The sequence below is a fragment of the Fusarium venenatum genome (assembly GCF_020744135.1).
Source record: "Fusarium venenatum strain MPI-CAGE-CH-0201 chromosome Unknown EDB82scaffold_2, whole genome shotgun sequence".
Classification (NCBI taxonomy): domain Eukaryota; kingdom Fungi; phylum Ascomycota; class Sordariomycetes; order Hypocreales; family Nectriaceae; genus Fusarium; species Fusarium venenatum.
In genome coordinates this window covers 6,573,501-6,590,449 of record NW_027072130.1, presented here as the reverse complement: position 1 = coordinate 6,590,449, position 16,949 = coordinate 6,573,501, and the positions used below count along the sequence as shown (strand labels likewise).

General features: G+C 47.7%; 8 protein-coding genes across 8 annotated transcripts; 5 read left to right on the top strand and 3 right to left on the bottom strand.

The window, feature by feature from the left end:
• Nucleotides 1-341: 341 nt before the first annotated feature.
• On the top strand, nt 342-2,060 carry EDB82DRAFT_178475 (uncharacterized protein). The gene is made up of 6 exons (XM_025735548.2): nt 342-697; nt 749-768; nt 825-861; nt 913-980; nt 1,037-1,509; nt 1,559-2,060. The coding sequence occupies exons 1-6, from the start codon at nt 517-519 to the stop codon at nt 1,938-1,940; spliced, it is 1,161 nt and encodes a 386-aa protein (XP_025586244.1). The 5' UTR covers nt 342-516; the 3' UTR covers nt 1,941-2,060.
• A 1-nt stretch (nt 2,061) lies between these two features.
• Nucleotides 2,062-3,975, bottom strand: EDB82DRAFT_178563 (major facilitator superfamily domain-containing protein). The gene is made up of 2 exons (XM_025735547.2): nt 3,500-3,975; nt 2,062-3,443 (listed from the first exon to the last, which is right to left on the bottom strand). Exons 1-2 carry the CDS (start codon nt 3,736-3,738, stop codon nt 2,168-2,170), a joined length of 1,515 nt encoding a protein of 504 aa, XP_025586243.1. The 5' UTR covers nt 3,739-3,975; the 3' UTR covers nt 2,062-2,167.
• Nucleotides 3,976-5,333: 1,358 nt separating this feature from the next.
• Nucleotides 5,334-6,932, bottom strand: EDB82DRAFT_500243 (mitochondrial carrier domain-containing protein). Its single transcript, XM_025735546.2, has 3 exons — nt 6,334-6,932; nt 6,108-6,280; nt 5,334-6,053 (listed from the first exon to the last, which is right to left on the bottom strand). Exons 1-3 carry the CDS (start codon nt 6,616-6,618, stop codon nt 5,597-5,599), a joined length of 915 nt encoding a protein of 304 aa, XP_025586242.1. The 5' UTR covers nt 6,619-6,932; the 3' UTR covers nt 5,334-5,596.
• Nucleotides 6,933-7,142: 210 nt separating this feature from the next.
• EDB82DRAFT_178456 (fungal-specific transcription factor domain-containing protein) lies at nt 7,143-10,309 on the top strand. The gene is made up of 5 exons (XM_065607136.1): nt 7,143-7,234; nt 7,371-7,968; nt 8,033-8,554; nt 8,608-9,004; nt 9,057-10,309. The coding sequence occupies exons 1-5, from the start codon at nt 7,160-7,162 to the stop codon at nt 10,093-10,095; spliced, it is 2,631 nt and encodes an 876-aa protein (XP_065464926.1). The 5' UTR covers nt 7,143-7,159; the 3' UTR covers nt 10,096-10,309.
• Nucleotides 10,310-11,858, top strand: EDB82DRAFT_178457 (PrpF protein-domain-containing protein). Its single transcript, XM_025735544.2, has one exon. The coding sequence runs from the start codon at nt 10,523-10,525 to the stop codon at nt 11,759-11,761; it is 1,239 nt and encodes a 412-aa protein (XP_025586240.1). The 5' UTR covers nt 10,310-10,522; the 3' UTR covers nt 11,762-11,858.
• A 418-nt stretch (nt 11,859-12,276) lies between these two features.
• Nucleotides 12,277-13,923, top strand: EDB82DRAFT_178442 (uncharacterized protein). Its single transcript, XM_065607135.1, has 5 exons — nt 12,277-12,563; nt 12,624-12,695; nt 12,746-12,930; nt 13,005-13,805; nt 13,866-13,923. The coding sequence occupies exons 1-4, from the start codon at nt 12,526-12,528 to the stop codon at nt 13,652-13,654; spliced, it is 945 nt and encodes a 314-aa protein (XP_065464925.1). The 5' UTR covers nt 12,277-12,525; the 3' UTR covers nt 13,655-13,805; nt 13,866-13,923.
• EDB82DRAFT_178443 (uncharacterized protein) lies at nt 13,924-15,096 on the bottom strand. The gene has a single exon (XM_025735541.2). It carries the CDS (start codon nt 14,999-15,001, stop codon nt 14,132-14,134), a length of 870 nt encoding a protein of 289 aa, XP_025586238.1. The 5' UTR covers nt 15,002-15,096; the 3' UTR covers nt 13,924-14,131.
• Nucleotides 15,097-15,882: 786 nt separating this feature from the next.
• EDB82DRAFT_556167 (beta-lactamase-like protein) lies at nt 15,883-16,946 on the top strand (the record flags this gene model as incomplete). The annotated part of the gene is made up of 4 exons (XM_025735540.1): nt 15,883-15,978; nt 16,060-16,545; nt 16,594-16,623; nt 16,674-16,946. 4 exons carry the CDS (start codon nt 15,883-15,885, stop codon nt 16,944-16,946), a joined length of 885 nt encoding a protein of 294 aa, XP_025586237.1.
• Nucleotides 16,947-16,949: the final 3 nt, after the last annotated feature.

Sequence of the window (16,949 nt, the reverse complement as noted above, 5' to 3'; positions counted from 1 at the left end):
CTTAGCCAATCGAATCCTACAACCCCAAATTCCTGATCTCAGTATTCAAAGAAATGCGACAAGAGGAATCTTCAACTCAAAATCGATATTTTGTATGCACGTGAATCGGCCAAGCAGCGCCACTCAGGGGCAAACATCTTGCCTCGAAGCCGAGACTGTTCTGTGACTCGCCCAAATCCTTGCAGGCTCGGAAAGCAATCACCCGGTTGTCTGTCATCTTTCATTACAGATTGTCTGTAGCGCCTTCCCACTATGACATACATTACCTAAATATCCCAGCCCAATAATCTTGTAACAGCCCGCTGATGTCCGTTCATCGAGCAGACATGCCACTTCAGTATTAGCTTCTTGCCCCTGGAGCAGAGCAGGGGATGCTTTGTTGATATACTTTATATCACTCCCCTCAGCTAAAATGATCGTCGTAAAATGCCTTAAAAGCAAGCACTAGTTCGTCGAAGTATCGCTTAGAACTTTTCCGAGTGTTTGGATACAACGATATCCATCTTTAGAGCCAACATGGTCAAACCAGGCATGGAGCCCCCACCGGGGAAAGAGTCAAACTTTGAAAACCCTGATCGTGAAATGTATTACATATGCATTGTGTCGAATGCGATTGCCATGTCGGTTTGCTCCATTTTCATGTTTCTTCGGCTGTGGGCCCGTTACATGCTCTCTATGAGGCTTCGGATAGATGACAGTATGATCAAAACCATTCCTCCCATTTTATGCATGCTAACTTGAGATACAGTTGCTTGTGTCATCGGATATGTAGGTTATCTTTTCTACCGCCTCCACGCTATTTATCCACTAACATGTCTGTCAAGATTGGGTTCATGGGGTATTGTGTGATATGCCTTTTGAGTCAGTACTTCGTACCACGCCTCTGAAGAGTGCAAAGCTAACAGCATGCAGTGTTAAGATATGGAGGAGGCTTACATCAATGGGATGTCCCTGAGCATCTTGTGCCCAAGTACAGCCAAGTAGGTTGACTGAACTCAGGTTCAATGCGACATGACATACGCTAACTCTACCTCAGACAGTCTATGCCACCATGGTCAACTACGGCCCAACAGTCTTCGCCATCAAAGCTGCCATCCTGCTCTTCTTAGCCAGCGTTTTTGCCCCATACAAGACCTACGTAAAATGGATCTACGCCTTCCTGATCGTCATGGGTATCTACTATGTCATTATGCTATTTCTCAAGATGTTTATCTGCCGTCCCATACCTATGTTCTGGGGGGCCACAACCGATGGTGAATGTTTCAATCAGCGTGTTCTCATTCTCGTCGACAACATCATCAGCCTTCTTAGCGACATCGTGGTGCTTCTTTTGCCCTGCCCTCTTACCAAGAAACTCCAAGTAGGGCTGATGGCTAAACTCAAGATCGTCGCTATCTTTGGGGTTGGTGGTATCGCCTGCATTTTCAGTCTGGTTAGACTTGTCTTCATCATTCAGAATGGGGAAAGTCAGGATCAGACCTACGTCTTTCTCCAAATCAATCTCACTGGGTGAGTCATTAGCACTTCTCCAAGTCATTTCGCAGCTAACCAGAAATAGAATCGCCGAGTGTGGCATCGGCCTTGTCTGTGCTTGCTTCCCGTTTATGCCAATGCTTTGGAAGTCAATTCTCCACAAGGACAAGCCGGGCTACTCGTCTAATTATTCCCGGTCGCAGTTTGAGATGATGAGCGGATCAAACAAGAGGTCGCGAAGCGTAACAAACAATGCAGAGAGTGCTCACTATAAGGAGACCATGGGCAGCGATGAGAACATTCTCATACCCAACGGCAAATCATATGTCACTACTAATATCAGAGCCGGAGATGCTGGCACTGTAGGCAGTAGTGTTGGTGATGAGAACGGAAGGCATGGGGCAAGCCTTGATGACTCTCATATTTTACGGACGGTGGAGGTTGTTCGACAGTACGAAGAGCGTTGATGATTTCTACTCGTTACATCTTGATATCCTAATCGAGACAATCTCATACCATATACACTCATTCTGTTCAGGATGGGATAGCAGTTGATCAAAACATAATTTCATTACTCGTAAATATGATGCGTAACAATGCTAAAGCGTCCACCCAAAGCTTCACACATTCTAGATGTCGCCACACCAAACCCTTCCCGACCATAATCGCCCATGAGTCTTGCTTGACACAAGACTTAGTACTTGTAACGCCAGCCGCGCTCGACCCCAGAGTTCTCGGTCCAGCCGTCTTGCTCGTCGAGCTTCTTGTTGAGCTTGATCGCCCTCCATCGGACGAGGAAAACAGAAAGAACAGTCAGGCCGCATCCAAGAAGGAGGAGACCACCAGCCATGCGGTAGAAAGGCTCCTGGCTGGTGGGGTAGAAGTATGGGCTGAACCAATGGCTGACCTGGCTGATACAGTTGGCGATGGCGATAAGAGCGGCCTTCTTTGCACGAGGAGCGGGCACGACAGTGGTTTCCCAAGAGAGCTGCAAGTTGAGACCGTTGTAGGTACCGCAAACGAGAAGAATGATACCGATGTAGCGAGCGGCGACGTTAATGGTACCGATGAGGATACCGCAACCGGCAGCGGAGAGGATGATAGGAATAACAATGTGGTAAGTAGACTCCATGAAGTGGCCACAAGACCAAGCGATAAGACAGGCGGCAATGTAGGCAAGGGCGTAAGGAGGAGCCTGGATGAGGTAGGTGGTCATCTTGTTGAAGCCAAAGGTCTTCATGATGGAAGGGAGGAAATCCTTGAAGCTCTGAGCAGTGACGAGAGCGAAGTGCATGAGGCAGAAGTACCAGGTGAATGGATCGCGAACAGCTTCCTTGACACCATCCCAGGTACCACCAACCTTCTCATCGATACCACCATTGGAGACGAGGATACGGTATTGAGCCATCTCGCGCTCCTGCTCGGTGAGAAACTTGGTGTCGTTGGGCCAAGAGGGGAGAACGAAGAAGGCGACAATAGCAATGAGAACGGAGACGATACCCTCAATGAGGAAGAACCATTGCCAAGCGTGCATGCCAGCAACACCGTCCATGTGTTCTAGGATACCAGCAGCTAGAAAGCCAGAGATGATGTTGGAGATTGTGTTACCAGCGTGCCAGATAGCCATTCGGAAGGGGCTCTCCTCCTTGGTGTACCAAGAAGAAGTCATGAGAGTCAGACCGGGGAAGAAAGGAGCTTCCATCAAACCGATGAAGAAGCGGACGAGACAGAAACCGACACCGTTGGTCATAGCGGGCATGCAGATGGTTCCCGCACTCCACATGAGCATGACAGTAGGGAGGAACACCTTGGGGTTCGTCTTGGCCATGATGAGGTTACCGGGGAGCTGGCCGATGAGATAGCCGACGTAGAATGTAGAGATACCAGTGTTCCAGATTGTATCGGTCATATTGAGATCTTCCTGAAGACCGGCGAGACGAGCGTTGGAAACGTTGATTCGATCGAGGTAGCTGAGTAAAGTTTGTTAGCTATTGAGTTTCATAGGGCTGAGTGCGTATTGATTTACTTCATGAGGAACATGAGAGTGACACAAGGCATCATGTGCCAGTCAACCTTCCTGAGAACGCTCTTGTTCAGAGCGGTCATCTGAGTCTCGGACAGATCCCTCAGAAGAGGGAATCGAGCCTGGATCTCAATAGGAGGAATGTTACCGCGAGTATGCTCGGCCACCTCGACCTCAGCGAGTTCGAGCTTTTCGTCGCGGACGTCATGGTCGCTGTTGTTGTTGTTGGCGGCAGCAGTCATAGTGGCGACTTGCGTTAAGCAACCGATTAGAGAGAAGAGTTGTAAAGATAAGAGAGTATGCAGAGACCAGGAAGAAGCTGATTGAGTGTCTGGAGAGTGAGATCTGCTGTTTCAAAATCTGGGGTAGGAGGATGCCCAGCTTATATACTCAGCTTGGCGCAAGCTTGGAGAGTAGAGTATGTCCTTGGCTCAACATATTCGAGAAGAAGCAAAGGAAAAATTCCGTCAGAGCGTCCAGGTTCTCGCCCTTCGTCCCACCCACCGTTAAGGTTCGAACTAGCTTGGTTAAGCTTAACTGCCAAGACGCGGAGAACCCAGCTTTCGAGGGCCTCGAATCGTGCGGTTAGACTGTCTTTGCGGGGAAAACCTCTCAAAGCTGGGGAGACTAGGCCAAACTATTGTCATCTATGCATCGTGGGGATTCCCGCGGGACTAGAATGCCAAGGCCTTCCCGGTTTTTGAGGGGCATTTATCTCACTTTTGGGGAGGATAAACGAGAGATGTGGTAAGCGATATCGTACGGGAAGCGCGGGAGCTGAAGATTAAGCTTAAACAGGGAATTGGAGTTAAATGTTTTGCTGTATCTGGTATCTGACTCCGAACGCCGATCCCGTTACCCCGGTCTTGGATCTGGGAACGTGGTAACTCCACGGGTCGGTGTTCTCTGTTAGGCGAAGAGGGACGATGCCAATGCGGGGACGTCCGAGTTATGGGGGAAGTCTCAGTCTGGGCAGATGACAGACTGTCGGTATCAGTCAGCGGTAAAGAAAATTGTGGCGAGTGCAGGGCAAGGTATTGAGCTCGAGTCATGCGAGACTGTACCGTTGGATGATGATCTGAGCCAACAGCCAAAGACTAGCTGACAGGATTATCACAAGAAATGCTGGAATATTACAAATGAATCTGTTATTTCATCTACAAGTGACTTTGCGATACCAAGATGAATGCCAAGGGCAAGAGAAGAACAAAGCTTTTGCCAATGCTGAGACAATGCCGACCAATTCATGGCATCGACGATATTGTGGGGGAAGGTATTGGCAAAGAAGCTTAACTACAAGGTTATATCTTTATTTTACCGGTTTTTATGGGTAACGCCGATCGTAAATGCACTGTCACCATGCGTGAAGCTGTCTCCATTTTGAATGCAGGGTAACTTGACACTCAATTAAACAGCACACATTTAATTTTGAAGCTTAATTACAAAAACTTCCTGACAAATAATGTCATATCAGGATCAAAAAAATACTTTTAGACGTTTCTGAATGATTTTTTCTCTCTCTTTTTTAATGATGCCTTTTACTTTTAAACGGTGACTGGACCGCGACGTTATGAGCTTAACAATAATCTAAGCAACCACTTCACGTGTATCAAGATTACTGTTTCAAAAGTGGTGATTGAGCATGATTATCTTGTAGTTTTGTTTTTGGTGTTTTAAATTGTTCAATCCGAAAAAGGCGATACCATCATAGATACTGCTGAGACAATTCATTTTGATGAGTACTAGAAACGATGGCCTCTTCAGTTTAGGATACGGAAATAAATAACCTACAATAACCTAAATTGCATGAAATGACCTACTGATTTCGTCCCTTACGCCCCAAGCGGACAACTTTTCTGATACCCTGAGGTTACTGAAAGTCAATCAATAAGTTGCACGTCATATAATTTACTCATTATGTGAAGATACCAATCGTACAGTAATTCTTCGATAAATGCGTAAATTCATTCTATCCAATATAAACTGATGCAATGCCCTTTTTGGGAAATGAAAACCAACACCTGGAACACCCTAAAATGCTGTGATATCATCCAATGCTACCCTCTCTTTCCCCTCCCTCATCATATGCGTTTGTACCCTTTATTTGCCACCCATCAAGAGCGCAGCGATGTTCTCATAAGCTGTGAAAACAATACCACCGCTCAGAATCAATCGACCCAGTCGCATGGTGCTTCCACTCCAGAAGGCTCTCACGCCTCCATCGCGGATCACAGCCTGGAATGCCTCGCCCATAGAGACACCCTTGGCAGATTGAGATCTTGTCTTGATGGTGTCAAAAGGTTGTGTCGCGTAAACAGTGATGACACCAGCCACGGCACCAATTCCGAAAGTGATGAAAGGATTCTTGGCATCAGGGCCAACAAACTCCTTGAGGATGTTGTAAGAACCCATTCGCACACCAGATGTGGCAGATTGCTTGAGGGTTGTGGAGGTGAGACCACGGTAGATCTCGCGGATACCTCGCTCAGCAGCGATTGTGCGAAGAGCGTGGAAACCACCATTGAGACGCTTGGTTCCTGATCGCGCATCATCAATTCTGAGACTTATTAGTATTTATTTCGTCACGGACAGTATCATAAGGGCTTCTTACAGGGCAGTCTTGATACGCTCAGTAGGTGTAACAACAGTCACACTCTCGACAGCACCAGCAATCATACCACCAAGAATGTTCTTTCCTGGGGTAAGCTTTCCATTTGAGTCGGCCAATTGAGCCTTGACTGTGTCAAAGGTCAAGAAACGAACACCAGCCTTGGCAGCAGTTCCCTGTTAATCAGATTAGACACAATTGGACAGCATCTAGATATTGCGATACATACAGCAATCAATGAAGAGCATCCGGTGTAGATGGCGCGAACTCCATCAGAACGGATGGTGGTTCCAATGACGGCAAAAGGTGATCCCGCTGTCTTGACGCCAGGTTGCTTTGCGCCCAATTGAGCAACAGTCTTTGCCCACTCAAAGGGGTATGTGATGGTGGCTTCAATACCACCAGCGACAGCACCAGCAGCCAGAGAGATACCGGGTGTGATCTTCTTCTTTTGCTGGGGTGTGACCTTTGGTGCAGTCAATTGCTGAGCAATGGGTTGTTGTACGGCGTCCATCTTGGCGGTTTCTTTTTTGTTGGTGGATAATTTCCTGTGAGGCTGAAATGAAGGTGATGAGGGGAATATGAAATTTACAATAATAGATCCTGGCCAAAAAGAGATTACGGTCACAAGAAAAAAAAGGGAACTAATAAAAAATAGGCGGGGGAACGGACGAGGTAAATAAGCGGTATATTTAATGAAACGCCTCGTTCATGTAACGTCTGAGTGTAGGTTGAGCCTCAAAAGATAACGAATATGTGATCCACTAATTATTAGTTGAATTAATTACTGGTTTCATTCCATGGGGAAGGGAATGAACGGAAGCTTACGGACGGGTAGTGAAGAGTAGTAGAGATACTATGGAATAGTTGGAGAGAGACGATTATCCCGCGCTTAACCATAAACAGAGCTGCGGATCAATAGTGGAACCGATGAAATGGGCGAAAAACAGGAACGAGCGCTCATTTTTGCTTCTTCCCGTCTCTTCCCGTGGCTGCTTTCTTCCCTCTTTTTTTCCCTCTTCCCACCAAGCAAAGGACCAAAGATCAACCAGACTATGCCAGACGTTCAGCCTTCTACCCGCGTTCGTAGGCGTGCAACTGAAGCATGCACCTTTTGTCGCAAAAGAAAGGTATCTGACTAATCATCCATTACCCCATCTTTTCCTTTCACTTCTCCTCTTCTTCCCCATGTTTGCCCATATCATCCCCTCACATGCACAATGTCCATCATGCATCTTCCCGCGGGACTAACTCAACCAACTATAGATCAAATGTAACGGCCAACGCCCGTCATGCATCAATTGTCAGACATACGAAAAAGACTGCGTCTACCAACCTGTTCCCGACGCCAATAAAGCGGAAGGACGGCAGAGACATCAACGTCTCAAGACCAAAAACCGTAGCGTCAGCGTCAAGGCTCGGACTGTGTCCCCATGTGCCAGCGCTAGCGGGGTAGTCCGGAGGTCCAACGAGGTGGCAGCACCAACGTCAGCCTCGTCGGTGACGGGTGAAAGTGAAGCAGCCGCAGTACCAGATGAGCGTAGTAGTCAGCAAGCAAGAAGAAAGAGTCATGATGGCACCCGCGGTAGGGGTAGTAGCAGTAGTGGTGACACAAAGCCTGCAATTGTTCCTCGACAACAATCCTGGGATGAACCTGCCCCAGACTCTTCCTCACGACCCATGGATCCAGGTGTTGCCCGTCTTCTTGTCCTAGCCAATGGCGAATCGAGTTATCACGGCCGTACCAGCGCGCTGTTTGAAGATAATGCCCAAGACCAAGAGCGGCCTGTAGAGCAGGAGAGCAATCCGCGAATGCCGGACCACTGGGTAGAACGTGGTCTTATCGCAGAGGCGGCCAAGCAACGTGGGTACCTCCCTTTATACTCGAGATAGTCAAGAGATAAACTAACGTGCGATGCTTGACTCAGGCCAATTGGAGGACATTCACTACAGCAAGGGCCAGCTCGACTTTGACGGCGTCGATCCTGACTTGGGAATGCATCTCCTCTCGCTCCACTGGAACCGACAGCACCACTCGTTCTTGATTACCTATCGGCCAGCCTTTATGCGGGACATGGCCTGTGGTGGACCCTACTTTTCCAAGCTTTTACTCAACGCCATCTACTTTGGTTCATCAAAGTTCAGCCCGCGCCTCGAGGTTCGTAAGGACCGAAGCGATGTGCGTACCGCGGGATGGAGGTATCGCGAGAGGGTGCGCGAGCTGTTGGGCGGTTCGCTCGACAGGAGCGACATCACCACTATCCAAGCGCTGCTTGTTATGACCAATTCGTTGTTTGCACTTGGTGATGAAAGAAGTGCTGCGTGGTTGTATGCTGGACTCGCGTTCCGCATGCTGATCGATCTCGGGCTTCATGTCGACTTGACAAACTCGCATATCTTTTCAGATGAAGACCTCGAGATTCGTCGTCGAGTATTTTGGGGAGCTTTCGGTATGTTGTCTTCATTCTCTTCCATTGAACCCATCAATGCTAACTCATCGCAGTGGTCGACAAGATACAAAGTCTGTACCAAGGGCGTCCTGTCACTCTCAAAGAAGCAGACGCCATGGTCCCTATCAAGTTCGTCGACACATACTCGGAGCTGGAATTCTGGCAACCCTTTGCCTACTCGACATCCAAGAACGACTACTCAGGTTCACCGGCCTACAGCATCTCGACCTTCACTGCCTTGTGCAAGCTGTCCATCGTGATGAGCGACATCATGAGCTGCATCTACACTGTGCGGACGACAGATCAGAACCCAGGCGAGCTTTCCACCATGCTGGACAAGCTGCAGCGCAAGCTACGTGAATGGCAGGATGGGCTGCCTGATCATCTCAAGCCTGAAGCGGCGAGCCAGCCTGGCGCTGAAGTTCCTCCGCCTCATGTTTTGAGTCTTCAGTAAGTTTACTTCCCAAGGCTGGTGTCTTACGACGTCTGACTGATTATCTAGTGCCATGTATTATGTCCTTGTAATACTTCTTCATCGACCTTTTGTTGCCGATGGTCATTTGTACAACACTTTCCGTTCTATCTCGGTTGACTCGGTTATGAAATGCTCCGCAGCGGCATCCAGTATATGCACTCTTCTACGCGCCTATCACCGCGCCTTTTCAGTTCGTCGCGCACCGTACCTCATTTCTTACGCGACATATGTTGCTGCTACAATCCACTGTCGTATCGCCGCGAAAAACGGAAAGGGCTCCACAGCCTATGCCAATCTCATGACATGCCTGGCCGTCTTTAAAGAAAACCAAGAGACCAATTCGGCGGTACAAAAGGCTGCGGTTATTATCCACAGGCTTATGAGCAAGTATGGTGTTGTGGTGGAAGACATTCCAGATGACGCATTGGATGCTGAACCGGCCACACGAACGCGGGATCAACAGCCACAGCAACAACAACAGCGCATCTCCAACCAACCCAACAATAACTATGAAGGTCTACCGAATAGTGCCAATCCTCGGAACAACAACGGTACACCTTCCAGTCAGGAAATGCACACTGTCGAATTGAGTCCCAACAGTGCTGTACCCTCGCCCGGATCAGACTGGATCAACATCGATGGCATCATCCAGAGCTTCCTCCGAGACAATCAACAGAGCGACTTTAATAACGAACCAACCGCATACGGGGCGAACCCGAATCAAGTTGGACCGTATCCGCACCCCCATGCCCAATTCCAGCATCAACAGCAGCAGCAACCTCCAAAAATGGCGCAGCAGGCTGCTGATGGGGAGCATTATCTCCACCAGCAACAACAGCAACCTGTCTATTTCCCCGCAAATAACTTTCCCACGGGAATGAATCCTGGCCTCATGACTCCAAATGTGTCGGTCCCGGCAACAGCTACCGAGATGGAGAATGGGAATTCATGGCAACAGCAACAGCAGACATATTGGCCATCCAATCAAGATGCTGCCTTTTTGGAGGACCCGATTTTCGGCTTCAACGGCTCCAATTCTGGAGAGTTTCAATACATGGGTCGATAAACTAACCGCTTTTCGCCACTCTTTCATCCGTTCCCGTCTCTCTCTTCTCTTCCCGCGGGATTGAGACTTCGTAACAACAGTGTAGCATCAGCAAAATAACGGGAACTTGGCACCGGCTTTCTCCCACGGCATTGCATGGCATATCCACAGATTCAATCTTCCCTTCCCGGGGCATGACCCTCCAAGAGTAAGAACCATGTCACTCATCCACTGCCAATGCTCGTTGACAGTACCAAGCCCGAGAAATGGCGAATTTGTTCCCGGAAACAAGATTTATTTAACTCTTGTTTTCTTTTCAGTCATTCGTATCTTTTTCAATTGATGTATATGGTGTTTATTTGTTTTACTTCATATAGTTATACATCAACACCCAACAACACTATACTGTAACTACTTGGATACCCAACTGCACTATACTACAATCACAATGGCTATCCAGGTTCAACCCCAGCTTGAGGAGCCCTGTCCCACTCGACATGCCCTCTCATGTGTGCTCATGCGCGCAGGCACATCAAAGGGTCTCTTCATCCACCGCAAAGATCTTCCCGAGAAGCAATCTGAGTGGGCTCCACACCTGATCTCAGCTCTCGGATCACGAAACAACGACGCCAAGCAGGTCGACGGTGTTGGCGGTGGTTCATCAACAACTTCAAAGGTTGCTGTTATTGCTCTGTCAGAACGTGAAGATGCTGATGTCGACTTTACCTTTGTCCAAGTCGCTGTCGGCAAAGAGTCCGTCGACTTCTCCGGCAACTGTGGAAACATGAGCTCCGGTGTTGGTCCCTTTGCTGTTCAAGAGCGTCTTGTTACTCCTCAACCAGGACAAACAAAGGTTGATGTCAGAATCTTCAACACAAACACCAGCCGAATCATAGTTGAGACTGTCGAGCTAGACCGAAACGGCGACTTTAAGGAAGACGGTGACTTCTTCATTCCTGGTGTCAAGACCTCCGGCAGTGAAGTCAAGTGTGCTTTTGTCGACCCCGCTGGTAGCATGGTCGGCTGCTTGTTCCCTACAGGCAAGAAGCAAGACTGGCTCGAGGTTGAGCCCTCAGCCTTGTTACCCAATGTCACACCCTTCAAGATTCGCGCCACATTGATTGACGCTGCCAACCCCTTCGTCATGGTCAGCGCTGCATCTGTTTCCGAACTTCTCAAATCCGATGATACCCCCGAGACAAAGCATGCTCTTGTTGAGACCATCCGATGCCAAGCTGCCGTGGCAATGGGCCTTGCGACAAGCACCAAGGCCGCTGGTCTAACACGCGGTACTCCCAAGATCGCTATTCTCTCTCCACCAAAGCGATCCCCCGACGGCAAGACCCCCGATATCTTCGTCCTGTCATACTCTATGGGTCTTCCCCACCCCAGTTTCCAACTCACAGGCGCTGTATGCCTTGGCTCAGCAGTGAGCATCCAGGGTACCATTGCCGCAGAGTTATCAGCCATGGTTGAAGGACCCCCTACACCTGAGCGAACACCATCACCTGTGTCGCAAGAGGATCAGCGAGAGAATTTGTCTAATAAGAGACAAGTACTGATTGAGCACGGCAAGGGAACCATCCCCGTGCTTGTGGAAAAGAAGGGCGATGACGAGATTGCCAGCTGTGCTGTTTCGCGAACAGCCAGAAGGCTGTTTGAGGGTCGCGTTATTTACTATTTGTAAACATTTGTTGTTTGTTTTACACTAGCACAGCACATCATTGTTACGGCGTTATGATATCACATGAATTGATTCAATATTTTTTATCCATATTATTTCTCGCTTATCTGGCATATGCCACGAACTGTGTATGACCTGAAAATATGACGTTTAATTGTTGCCCTACAATGTGGGGGAGGACAAATTAACTGGCATCAATTACCCATCTTACAGGGTGGTATTTAACGTCCCAATAAATAACCAAGCATTTAGCAAACCTCTTTTGGTAATGATTGTTGTTTCTTTATACATGAGAATGGAGCCTTATTGCGCTGCGCCTTTCCAGCCGCAAGGCCCATTATGCAACCACTGCATGAATTGTATCAGCTGCTGTAGTAAACCACCAATCAGTCCACTAATCGTCAGTCCCCCACGTTAGTGGCTGCTTCAAAACACGGCTGTGTTGGCACGGCATGCAGATTTATTGTAAAATGACTCAGCCTTTGCTTTCCTCAAGGCTGTAAAATACTTGCTTTGGACAACTCTTATTGAAACCATCTTTTTTCCCTCTCCCTCTTCATAACGGGCCTTCACAAATCACAACCATCAACTTCATAGGGACCTCTTAACGCCATCTGGAGGTGTAATGTCGTTCCAACTAGAGCAGCTGTATCGCAAAGAGATGCACCCAGTGAATGAGGTCAAAATACAAAACGGTATTTTTACTACCGAAAGAACTGTCGCTCAGATATGGGACATGAATGTATTAGGCTTCCAAGACGAAGTATATGATGATGCTACTCTCAAACCTCGACTTGCTACCATGGTTGGTAATTCGCCTCGTTGGTCTGCGAACTGTGTCTAAATGTCTGGACTTTGTGTATAGGAAATGTTCTGGGACACACCTGATAAGACAAAGGAATTATGGGATGAATGTCGCAAATTTGTTCTTGTGTAAGTAAGGTATCTTGTACTAAGTTTCATCTCCGTCTATTAACATCTAGGTAGAACTACATTTGGAGACCCTACCACTGCTCGGCGCGCTCTACAACTTCGCAGGAATAGCCTGGACCGTATTGTCGATGTTGGCAAGTTTAATCGATCTCAATCAAATAGGCTCTTTACTACTTGGCTACCATTCATCTCAACCTACCTTCAATACGATGAGGATGATACAACCCCTACACATCTAAGTAAGTACATCAAACCCAGAGCTTCCGAGAGAACGTATAATGTATCGTCGAATGGCCTGTTAACGCCCAAACAGATATCGTCTTTCGATCTCTAAAGAACAGCAATTCGCTAATTTGCTCCATGAGGATACACCTTGCATCTCTAGACTGCTTTGTGTTTATGAGTGCAACCCAACCGAGTGATACCAAAGATATTCGGTCACGTTGTATAGCCAATATCGATCTGTTGAGAGTCCATCCTCTGTATTTCCTGTCTATTGTCTATGAAAACCGATACGAGCGATGGACCACCTGGATTGCTAAGATATGGAATCAAGTCGCCTTAATAGAGACAGTGACAAACATGACGCACCCAGATTGGAGAGCAGGTTCCATTCAGTCGCATGAAGTACAGTTGATGTCGACTGTCGAGAGTTTTCTTCATCAACTCCATGCCACTAATCTTGAGTTATGTCACAGCAGCACGGTCTTAGCATATGCATTCAGGTTCGGAAATCGTTGCCTGGAGATCATCAATGAGACGGATGACCTACGGAAAGGTCTTGGAATGTCTTCTCCTTCCCCACGTCAAAGCTCAGAACTGAAAGATAGTTTCAACGCCATTTTGGAGCGGCTGGCTCCTTTGTCAGATCGCATATCTGAACTGAAGCAAAGGCTTTCCAGTCAGATCACTGCGGTAAGAACTCTCCATGAAGCTCAGGTCATTTGGAGGTTGTTCAACTAACATTGCTGCTTATCTTGAGTCATCAAGTTTGATAGCCCAGAAAGATAGCAGGGTTAATTTAGCTATTGCCGGGCTACAAGCCAACGATAGCAGAACGCTGAAGGGTATTGCAATATTGACATTGTTATTTTTGCCTTCAACATTGGTCGCTGTAAGTAATGATTCTTGACCTGCTGTTCCGAAGTTTCACATTCTGATCGATCAATGTCAGACTCTATGGACCACAAACCTCTTCGAGTTCCAAGGAGACACCAACTGGAAGGTGTATATCACTATAACGGCTGTCCTCACGTTTCTTGTCATCACCTGCTCATGGCTCTACACTCGTATCTTTCAACGACGAGACAATGTCCGTTGGACACGCTTTGCGGCATATGATCTTGGCTTTCATTCGAACAGTAGGCCTCATATATAGCACAGGGGGAGATTAAAGGGACCTATAACATAAGTTGTGACAAGCTTTGTACCGGTCTTTACTCAGTGGTCGGTTATGGCCCGTTTCCAAACACTGTCAATCGCCTCCCAGTATTTCTCTGAACTCTTCCTCATGTGATCCACATGGCCGCTTTCGAAGATCTGGCTCTCCGTTTTATACCCAAGCCTTCTTCCGTTGGCAATGTGCTCCTCTATATGCTCCGCTGGGATTAGGATATCTTCTTTCCCATATAGGAACAGCCTTGTGCTGCCCTTGCTCTCCCATTTCTCATCAAAGAAGAGTCTTTCACAAAACTTGGGAGATGATTCTCGACCAGCTATAAAGTCAAAGAGGTGTATGAATATAAAGAAACCAATACAGAAAGATTGCGTGATAACGAAAGGCCAGGGCAGTTTGGCTGCTGGGCCCATGGCCATGGCATTCGACCATCGTTTGAGGTTGGACCAGTTGGGCTTGGTCTGCCCAGGAGCTGAGTCGTAGACTGTCAATACATGGGGCATCGGCAAATTGTAAAGCTCTTTGTACGCATTCAATGTGGATGAATAGTTCCCAACGCCGGAGTTCGACAAACAATGGAGTAGAATCAAGTTAGATGAGTTGGCTCTCTCTTTTGGGAACAGCTCGTTGACGACAGGCATCATGTCTTCTGTTCTTTTGGAAACATGATCAAAAAAGCCTTGGCTGATGGGTGAGAGGATCGCAATTTGCTTTGCGTTCGGGTAGAGTTTGCGATATCCGTCCGTGAATTTGGCGACGTGTTTTGGAGGTGCGTCACCCCAGCCGTATACGACAACCGTATGGGGATGTCCTGGGACTGGTTGCCTTCCTCCGAGATCTTCACCATCGCGGACGAAGACTCGTTTTGACAAGGAGTTGAAGCCCGGGAAGCTAGGTTGCTTAGTTTTACTCATGATGGTTAATAATGACAGAAACTAGATCTTGCAAAGAAATAAAAGGACGGAGACAGCTTAACCGTGTCGATGGCAGCAGCATTGCTCGCTCTTAAGAACTCATGTCTGAATAAGCTTATCTAGTTACCCCGCTCCAAGGGCGTGATAACCTTGCGATAGGATCCGTTTCCTCACTGTTGGCATCTCTGTCTTATGTCAGATACTGGCCCAAGCCTCCTGATTGCTTGGAGCCTGCGGCCAGATTGCCAAGCTCACCAGACTGACCACTCGAAGTAAGCACTGTGTTAATATTGCGCCTGGCTTTTGTGAGGAACCAATTGGGATCTCTTCTCAGCCGACAGAGATTCCAAGCACAATCCAAATGTGACCGATAAAGATCGGCGATGCACTTGGGCGCTGGGTCAGCATGCACTCTTTGGACGATCTCTAGGTGTTCGTAGTAAATGATACGCCGATGGAAAACTGTATTGATCCGAGTAATCAGGTGTAATAGCTTCAATTCCCATTGCAAAATCCCTTCGCTCTTTCGGTCTTTCAGATGTTGAGTTCGATGCCACTCAATCTTGTGGAGGCGACTCCCCACATATCATCCGTGTACTCGATTTCCCGCTGAGTAATAATTCCCGAAACTCAAAGTGACAGAACAAAAGAAGGATTAGTAGATCGAAGCGCCGCGATTGGTTTGAAATCATTGCAAAGGTATTGAAAATGAAAAACAGAGAATATTTTACATATAAAGTTAATTATGTCATGAGGGATGGGCCGTTGAACATAAAAAGGGACGAACTTCGTGCGCAAGCATTTCGTTTCATATTCTATCATTAACACATCTTCGAAGATTAAAATCCACCTATCATCATCAATCAAAACAACCCGCGACCATGGCCACGTCTCAAGACTTGTCTCTTTGTGTGACTTGCGGAACGCAGTTCGACATTCCTTTTGACGAAAGACCACCGACATGCCGCATGTGCAATGTGTGTATTCCTACTCCCCTATGATCCATGTAGACTTGAAACCCAATGGCATAACTGGTAACAGTGACTGACACAAAACAGGAGCCCCGGCAATTTGTCCCATCATCCGGACAATCTTGGACCACCCTCGAAAAGCTCCACGCCAGCCACAGAAACGAGTTCAAACAGGACGAGCACGACGGTCGTATCTGGTCAATCTTCTCCAAGCCTCAAATTGCCATTGGTCAACGTGCCGTCTTCATCCAGACCGAACATGGTAATGTCCTTTGGGACTGCATCAGCCTGCTGGATAAAGAGACTATCCAGTTCATCAAGTCTCATGGTGGCCTCAAGGCTATTGCAATTTCTCACCCTCACTTCTACAGCTCCCACCTGGAATGGGCTAAGGAATTTGACTGTCCTGTATACCTTGCTGCAGAGGACCAGGAGTGGCTGAATCGTGAGGACACTGAGCATCGAAGAGTGCTCTTTGATGGCGAGACTCAGAATATCCTTCCTGGAGTGACTATGGTTAAGCTTGGGGGACATTTCCCTGGAAGTTCGATCCTTCACTGGAACACCAATATTGTGAGTACTCTTGAAGGTCTAGAAGCTAAATTACTGACCGGATATTAGTTCACTGGTGATACTATCGGCATTTCTCTGGTAAGTAAACTGTTCATAGACAACAAGGAGCAAGTATTAACGACTCACAGTCCGGTCTCAATCGCGCCCACCACAACGAGAACCACCAAGTTTTCTTCTTTCACTATGCATTCCCAAATTTCATCCCACTGGGCCCTACTGCTATGCGTCTTATGTGGAAGAGACTTCGTCCTTGGGATTTCACAGCAGTGTACTCTCTATTCTTTACCACTACGGTGCATGAGCCAAATGTGAAAGAGATTATCTTGGAGAGTATGAAACGCCAGGCTATGCATCAAGAGAATGATACCCATCCTCTTATGCAAGAGCAACTGGAGGCGTGACAA

Coding starts and splice junctions, on each gene's coding strand:
- EDB82DRAFT_178457 (XM_025735544.2), top strand. CDS start 10,523: ATGGCTATCCAGGTTCAACCCCAGCTTGAGGAGCCCTGTCCCACTCGA.
- EDB82DRAFT_500243 (XM_025735546.2), bottom strand. CDS start 6,618: ATGGACGCCGTACAACAACCCATTGCTCAGCAATTGACTGCACCAAAG. Junction 6,281..6,333: donor GATGCTCTTCATTGATTGCT/GTATGTATCGCA, acceptor TCTGATTAACAG/GGAACTGCTGCCAAGGCTGG. Junction 6,054..6,107: donor GAGCGTATCAAGACTGCCCT/GTAAGAAGCCCT, acceptor AATAAGTCTCAG/AATTGATGATGCGCGATCAG.
- EDB82DRAFT_178475 (XM_025735548.2), top strand. CDS start 517: ATGGTCAAACCAGGCATGGAGCCCCCACCGGGGAAAGAGTCAAACTTT. Junction 769..824: donor TTGCTTGTGTCATCGGATAT/GTAGGTTATCTT, acceptor ATGTCTGTCAAG/ATTGGGTTCATGGGGTATTG. Junction 862..912: donor TTGTGTGATATGCCTTTTGA/GTCAGTACTTCG, acceptor AACAGCATGCAG/TGTTAAGATATGGAGGAGGC.
- EDB82DRAFT_178443 (XM_025735541.2), bottom strand. CDS start 15,001: ATGAGTAAAACTAAGCAACCTAGCTTCCCGGGCTTCAACTCCTTGTCA.
- EDB82DRAFT_178563 (XM_025735547.2), bottom strand. CDS start 3,738: ATGACTGCTGCCGCCAACAACAACAACAGCGACCATGACGTCCGCGAC. Junction 3,444..3,499: donor ACTCTCATGTTCCTCATGAA/GTAAATCAATAC, acceptor AACTTTACTCAG/CTACCTCGATCGAATCAACG.
- EDB82DRAFT_178456 (XM_065607136.1), top strand. CDS start 7,160: ATGCCAGACGTTCAGCCTTCTACCCGCGTTCGTAGGCGTGCAACTGAA. Junction 7,235..7,370: donor CCTTTTGTCGCAAAAGAAAG/GTATCTGACTAA, acceptor AACCAACTATAG/ATCAAATGTAACGGCCAACG. Junction 8,555..8,607: donor AGTATTTTGGGGAGCTTTCG/GTATGTTGTCTT, acceptor AACTCATCGCAG/TGGTCGACAAGATACAAAGT.
- EDB82DRAFT_178442 (XM_065607135.1), top strand. CDS start 12,526: ATGATGATGCTACTCTCAAACCTCGACTTGCTACCATG. Junction 12,564..12,623: donor AACCTCGACTTGCTACCATG/GTTGGTAATTCG, acceptor CTTTGTGTATAG/GAAATGTTCTGGGACACACC. Junction 12,696..12,745: donor GCAAATTTGTTCTTGTGTAA/GTAAGGTATCTT, acceptor ACATCTAGGTAG/AACTACATTTGGAGACCCTA.